Source organism: Musa acuminata, chromosome BXJ2-5 (assembly GCF_036884655.1).
Source record: "Musa acuminata AAA Group cultivar baxijiao chromosome BXJ2-5, Cavendish_Baxijiao_AAA, whole genome shotgun sequence".
Classification (NCBI taxonomy): domain Eukaryota; kingdom Viridiplantae; phylum Streptophyta; class Magnoliopsida; order Zingiberales; family Musaceae; genus Musa; species Musa acuminata.
This window is the reverse complement of record NC_088342.1, coordinates 43,491,472-43,499,411: the sequence shown is the minus strand read 5'-3', so window position 1 is coordinate 43,499,411 and position 7,940 is coordinate 43,491,472. Positions and strand designations below refer to the sequence as shown.

Below are 7,940 nucleotides of genomic sequence, written 5' to 3'. Positions count from 1 at the left end.
ATCCACTAGGAAAGCTTGACTTGATGGCAGCTGAGATTGCTCTTCCATGGTTGAAGACTCGTGTGATCCGCCCTGCAGAACCTTGCATTGTTTTTGTACTGGAGATGAACTATGGCAAGTCACTGAGAGATTTGGAGCTGATGGAGGTGAAGGATGGTCATGTTGACCACCACACTGAACCTTTTTTTTTTTTCCTTTTTTTGCAGAGAAAAAAAAGGAAAATTAACTCAATAAACCGAGTCCGAATACATTTGTTCGCATCATCATCATCATCATCATCATCATCAGTCATGATTCGAAGCTCCATCACCATATTGAGGGTACCTTGATCATGATGTGGTGAATGGTGTTGGTGCAATAAGTAAGCAACTGCTACATTTCATGTGCATGGCGTGTCTTTTGTATTGGAGTCTTTTGGAACTCATGGTGGATACCTCCATGCTCTTAGTCATAACCAGCACGAGCTATTTGTAGCTCCAAAATGCTTGATTTGTATTATTCATACATGTAGTTACTTGCTTAGAATTAAAAGATAGACGAACTTGACATGCATTGGTGATTGAGGTTCGACTGGGCAACAGAGATGATACTATAATTTGGTGGATGTGAGCGATCACCAAACAATCATGTCTCTTACACTATTCAATTTATATTTGTTGAGGTTATTGTAATATTATAGTCTAAAAGAGAAGATGAGTAGTACACTATTCAATTTATGTTTGTTGAGATTGGATTTAGTCTTATATCAGAAACGAAAGATGACGTGAATGAATTATAAGGGTTAAATATCTCTATTAATATTAATTTTGTCTTAAATTTTTTTAGATTAATAGGAAATAGTTATTGATGAAGAATTTGTTATGAAAAGATGATTTAATTCATTAAGGTCATACATATTGATACAAATTTGAATTTTTTTTCCATCATATATATATATATCATGGTGATTGATTATCAAATCATAGATTTATTGAGGATTAGAACATGTAAGTAATATAAAGATGTCGTTCCATTTTTGTTTCTATCATCATCTTTTATCAAGCCCTCGAGAATGTCAATCTTGAAACGATGTTATTGAAATACCTTGTGAGCTAAAGGATTTACGAAGGAGTCTGCTAGTTGGTCAAAAGTGTGGACACGAGGAACACATAATTAGCGTCTAATAACTTAATCTCCGACAAAGTAAAAGTCAATGATAATATGTTTCATATGAGTGGAATGTCGGATTAGAGCATAAGTAAGTGACACTGATATTATCACAGTATATTGTTAGAGTAGATTAAGAGGTGATGCCAAGTTTGTATGGTAGATTGGTAATATATTCAGCTTTAATGATGAATCTTACGATTGTGTTCTATTTATTGAAACTTTAACTGATCAGATTTGCTCCAAATATTGCAGATGTTCTATCATTGGTATTGTCTACCCAATCAACATTGGTAGTATGGAGATGAAGAGATAAGTGTTTATAAAGAAGAAGTCAGAGTTCCTTTAAGATATTGCATGATACATTTTAGTGTTGATTAATGCGTAGTAGAGGGCTAGTACATGAATTGTGATAATTTATTAACTATAAATGAAATATTTAAACATGTAAGAGATGAATACTATAATGATCCAAGTACTTGTTGTGTGAGATCTATAGCAAGGTTATCATGATCTAATTTGAGTGACTCAGTACAAAAGAGTAGGCTAACAACTTCTTTGGCATTCTAGATCATCTTTGATAATAAATCTCGAATATAATTTTTTTAAAATAAAAAATTTCAAAAGATATGAACCTTGATTTGTTAGTTGCTTAATAAATTACTTAATCTTCATAGAATTATTATCTGTAATAATAATGCCATTCATATAAACTAATAAATATATAATATATCTATTTTATTATCATATGAATAAAGAGTCTTTAGATTTAGAGTCGATGAAGCGACTACCATAGAAAATGAGTCAAGTTCAATATACTAAGTTCTTGGAGCTTGACGAAATTTATAAATAGATTTTCATGATTTACAAATATAGTTTAAATATTGAGGTTGGATGAAGCTATTGGGTTGCTACGTAAAGATATTTTCAATTAAAGTCCCTTGTAAAAAAGTATTGTTAACATCTAGTTGATATATATAATAGTCTTGAGTGATAGCCAAACTTAGGATGAGCCGAATTATTATTGATTTAATAAATAGATTAAAAATGTTTGTGAAATCAATACCTAATCGTTGATGAAACCATTTAGCCATTAGACATATTTTATATTTTATATTTGGTAAGACTGATTTTACTTAATTTGAAAAATTCACTTACACCCAATGACGTTTTATAATGTGAGATAGTATAAGAATCCATCTGACATTATGAAGTATGATATTATATTTCTCACAAATGCCTTTGCACCAATGTGAAGATGCTTATAGGCGTAGTAGAGTTGGGTAGAGAGCTTATGGTCGTGTTGAAATCAAGAATTTAACATGGCTTGAAGATGTTATTTTTAGAGCAGGTTATCATGTGATGTTCAAGCTTAGTAGTATCATTGAGTTGTATTAATAATATGAGAATTGGAAAAGAGTTAGTGACACGTATCTGATCGGGCTGATGCACTTTGGTATCACTTGATCAAGGAGAGAACGACATCATTTGTAGTGCCAAAAGCATTACTTTATTAGATGTTATAGAGTAAGTTGGTAGAGTGATAGAAGTTACAAGAGGTGTGAGGTGTCGCTGAATTAGAGTAATAAGTGAGCATAAATCTAAAGGGGATTTGTTGATTGATGAGGTAAGAGGTATGCTTGAGAGGGTTCGAGGCATACTCATATGAAACCAATAATGGATAGTTGTTGTAGTGGCTTACATTGCTGAAAGACCAAGATTTTAGAAAGAAAAAGTGAACTCAATAAAAATAATATCACGTGATACAAAAATCTCGTGAGTTTGAGGACTAAAGTATTGAAAAACATTATGTTCGGAGTAAGTGCCTAACAAAGTGCATGACCTGGATCTTGAAGTTAACTTATATGAAGCATAGGGGCATAGCTACGGGATAACATCAGCAATCAAATATTTTAAATTTTTAAAAGTTTGAGATTTTATGAAATAGTCATTCAAATGATTACTAGTATTATAGAACTAGAGTGAGCATATGATTAATGAGGTAAATGAGCATATTATAGAACTAGCTAAGGCTACTGATAAAAAAATTAGTTATGTTAAGGCTTAGTATAGGAGAGTGAAACTGGTTTCAACTATATGTCAATACTTCCGTTCGGTAGAGACAACAAGTTGAAATGTGTATAATGGTGACTCGAGATATTGCATATCATATGATGAGAGATAAGTGTTACAGCTTCACATTCACCTTTTCCATCAAAGTAAACTATATTAATGGTAGATTGAAAGAAGTTTTCAATCACCTTTCTAAAATGAGTAATGGCTATGATAACTTTAGATTTATATTTGAAAGGATAAAATCATATATATTTCGTGAAGTAATCTACAAAAATAACATAAAATTTGAAATTATCAAAGAAATCGAATTGAACAACGCTCTAGACATTAATGTAAATAATTTCATATGGTTTGAAATAGGATATGAAAGACATTCCAAAAGGTAGTCTATGATTTTTATTACTAAGGCAAACATCATAATGAGTAATAGTTTTACCTGATTTGAAAGTTACAAGGGAATAATAAAAAAATAGCTATTGTTGAATGAAGGATGATAGATGAGCAAGGTGGTGATGTCACACTATCACGGACTTAGCTGGTTTTGCCTAAGTCGTGCAACACCCTTGCGTGTCTGTCCGCAAAGGTCAGTCTCCCCGAAACCTCCCATGGTCCCTTAGGACCTACAAAAGAGAAAGCGGGATAGAGAAAACGCCTCACTCGGGATCCACAAGTAAATATTTCAGAAAATACTTCTTAGCCAATGCAAATTACAAACAAACTTTACAAGCTCTGAACGGTTGCACAATGAAGGGTCAAAATGGTCCACTATAGATCAAAAACTTTCACAAGTGTCCACATGACATAACTTTTATTTACAAACCTAAAACGGCTACCAAACCCAACTAAAATGGGGCTATTAAGCTTTCGATCGTCCCTCTACATACTATGCAAAGTATGAACAAACCAAAAGACACGGACATACATAAGCATTACATCAAACATCTTGTTTCAAAGTTTGTCCGTAACAACACGTCGATAGAAGTAGTAATTAAGAAAGAGCAATTGGCTAGTTGATTTGTAAAGCTGACGACCATTCATAGATGTTGCCTTTATTCTAACCTCGGACCAAGGATGCTCTTATGCCCAGATCCTTTACAAGAAATGAGTTAGGAAAAAACTAACAGTGGTATTTTATTTATACAATTAAGAGACAGATAGTTTTCTTTTTGATACGAGGTGCACACAAAAACATCATCGAGTATAAAAGTTCTCATGTGTGAATTAAGTATTATGGAACTAGTGTAAGTGATAGGTATTCTGTTATCATTACTAATAATAATATCTTCATTACCTCCATAGTTAGTGTGGATGGATAAATTTTACATATTAGAAAGTGATATGATGGGAAGTACTAGAGTCAATAATCTAATTGCTTGAATAATAATCAGAGTAGTCACCATGTTTGCTTGAGGAAAATTGGGCCTAACAATAGACTTGGGCCAAGATCGATAAAACTTTCACTATGTATTCAATTTTATCATGTAATTATGTTTTTGCTTATTGTTATTGTTGGGACATCAAAACTATTAATAATTGTAGTTATTATTATGGTTGAAGTTATTTCTTGAGTTGTTTGGGTTAAAGTTGTCACTATAGTTGAAGGGTTGATAGTGTAATAGAAGATGATGGCTTTGTGTTTTACGCATGTATCCAAGAAGTATCTTGTTTGATCCTTTATTTATTGAAGTTCTTATTGCTTTGGATTTTTGATTGAATTGAGCTATGATAGTCGGTTCTGTCTTCCTCTCTTCTCATTTCAGATATATTTCATTATCAATCAACTTATCATATAATTTTTCAAATGATACTGGTAAGTCTCATACCCGAATTATTAGTGCTAGTTTCTTATATTCGTCTCCTAAGCTATTGAGAGTATGAACAATGATTTTTTCATCACTCAAGGGATGCCTATTAAACGAAGTCATCAATAATAATTTTTAGGATTTGTGTATAATCAACAACAGTACTTCCTCTTGGAGTTTTCATTAGAATAAATAAAAGACTTAGCATGCTAAGTATGTGAGCAATTGGTTTATAACTTGGACCATGCTTCTACTATGGTGCTATCTGAATAGATTAATGATGCCATGGAGCTTGAATGACTTACAAAATAAGATGGTCCTTACGTAATTACAATTTATGATTAGAATTTTCTATTAAAGTTCATTCTTCTAATTTTTAAATATTTTCATATGGACAATTAAAGGAGTCATTTACATAGCCTAGTAAGTTATATCGGAAGAGAAGGTTGATGAATTATGCTTGCTAGGATACATAATTATCACCTTTTAGATAACTTAAAAGGAATTAGAATGACTGCATTGATGGATATTGAATAAAATAACAAACTAAGTCTTGAAACTTAGGGAAGAAAATATATTGATGACGAGTGATGTTGCTGGTCAAATACTATTGATATTTGGAGGAAAAGATCTATAGTGGATCAAGTAGATCAAACGTGATGAAGTGTTGCCTTCTAATTAAATTCAATCAGATTCGGAACGGATTAAATCTAATGGATGAAGTGGAGCAGATCTGATACAGTTAAGATCTAGAAGAGATTGAACATATTAGATCTGATGAAGTGATCTGATCATATTTGATGAGGTAGAACAAATCTGATCGAAGGGATGCAGCCACTATGGAGCGGCCTGGAATAGATCGGTCGCAGTAAGAGATCGCAAGGGGGAATCGCGAGGGGGAAGAATAGCGCAAGGAGGGATGTACTACCTTATAACACCACGTACTACCTTTCTTACTGCCTATGACCGTCTCATCACCAGCATTGAAGCCAATGCAGCCATGCACGACAACCCACCACAATCTTAGCCACAACCGCCGGCGGCGAACCCGATCCTGGACCTGCCCACATCGTAAACTACACTGAACGTCTCCTGCTGCTTGTTGCCGATGATGGCCACCCTCCTAGCCTGGGCGAACGCCAGGCAAGTTGTGGAGCCGTCCACGTCGATCATTACATTCCTCGGCGCGAGTCGCAACGTCGCGCCGCCCTGGAACACCATCTCTACCGTCGGCACCGCCAGCCTGCTCAGGCTTCCCCTAAAGCACGTGTCGAGTATCGAGTACGCCGGCTGCCGCGGGTACTCCTTCAGCGCCGCCGCGATCGCGCTGCTCAACGCGGCGTACACGTTCGACGGGAGCCGCGTGATGACCGTCCCCGAGTCGATGATTGTCGGCGTGCCGGTGTAGGCGGACGACGACACCGGCAGGCCTCGCCCGCCAACGGTGATACTGGTGAGTCTCACAAAGTACAGGGAGTTGTCCAGCGAGCTCGACTGCATCGGAGTGTACGAGAACTGCCTCGCGTTGTAGGAGCCGATCGAGAGGTATCCGGTGGATGCGGCAGTGGAGAGGCAGTAAGAGAAGGAATAGCCTAAGCTTGGCGCCAGTTGAGACAGCAGGGAAAGCCTGTTACGCGCCAGGCCGATGAGGCCGGCCGACCGGCCGAAGAGGCCCTCGTTGTCCTGGCCGCAGCCGTACACGAAGCCGGCCAGCCTTTGACCTGAACCCAAGGACAGCACGTCCTTGCTCAGGTAGCCGACGGAGAAGGAGCGGTCACCGTAACTGGCCTGGTATATGCAGACATCGTCCAGGGAGCATGCAGAAGGGTTGAGGGTGGCGGACTCGAGGCTGTCGCACTCCGACTCCGAGCACGACACGGGGCGGTAGGAGGCGGAGGCGGCGGGGTCGTAGACGGAGCCAACCTGGTCGTGGCAGTAGATCCTGCACGGGGAGCACTGGAGCCAGGAGAGGGAGGAGCCGGTATCCACGACCATGACGTAGGACTTGGCGGGCGTGCCGAGGCCGATTTGGGTGACGTAGTTGCCGACTCCAGTAGAGGCGCCGGGGGAGAGGGGGATGGAGACGGCGGCCGGCCGGAGGAGGGGGGCCACGGGGAGGGACACGGTTTTGGTTAGCCGGGCGGTGAGGGACCGGACGCGCGCCTCATCGTGGGAGAGGATGGTGGAGAAGGTGACGTTGGGGAAGGGCGCCGGGGAGCAGCGACTCCGGGGGTGGTGGAGAGTGAGGTGGAGGCCGGAGCTGTCGTTGAGGCGGTGGAGTTCATCTGCTAAGAAGCAAATCACCATTTAGTAAATGTTTGCACTAACCTTTTAAGACAGTGGAGCATAGAAAGAAGAGAGTACCCATGAACTTGGAAGAGCACGAGCTGTGAGGAACATCTTCTTCCAGGGAAGATGCTGCTGTGAGAATAAGGAAGAAAGATAGAGAGAGAAGCCAACCCATCTCCACTAGAGCTGGTCTCTGGGAGGCACTCTGAGCTCAGACATTGTGGGCTCTCTCTAAATAGGAATTCCAAGGTAGCACGAGGTACTCCTTCCATGGTGGGAGCCTGAGGAGTAGCTTTCATTTCTTGAAGAGGTGGTGGGTGGAACTTCTCACAGAGTATGAGGGATGGAGGTAGAAAAGAAACGAGAGAGAGAGAGAGAGAGAGAGAGAGAGAGAGACCCACGAAGAAGGAAAAGGAAGAATCTTTTGAGAGCCCACAAGACACTTGGCTTCTTCACCAGAAAATTACACACGGAAGGAAGAGTGATCAATGAATTCACCTACTTCGACACTCAAACTTATCAAACAATTAAATGCATCCATCTAAATACTACCACATTGAAGTGGCCACTGTCCACACTCCATTAAGGAAGAAAAAACCACTCATCTCAAGTTTCTCTACTTGCAGT

The 7,940-nt window shown here is 38.8% G+C and overlaps 1 protein-coding gene across 1 annotated transcript; it reads right to left on the bottom strand.

Moving 5' to 3' along the window:
- Positions 1-5,929: 5,929 nt before the first annotated feature.
- Positions 5,930-7,647, bottom strand: LOC135612883 (aspartyl protease family protein At5g10770-like). The gene is made up of 2 exons (XM_065109664.1): positions 7,389-7,647; positions 5,930-7,309 (listed from the first exon to the last, which is right to left on the bottom strand). The coding sequence occupies exons 1-2, from the start codon at positions 7,486-7,488 to the stop codon at positions 6,048-6,050; spliced, it is 1,362 nt and encodes a 453-aa protein (XP_064965736.1). The 5' UTR covers positions 7,489-7,647; the 3' UTR covers positions 5,930-6,047.
- Positions 7,648-7,940: the final 293 nt, after the last annotated feature.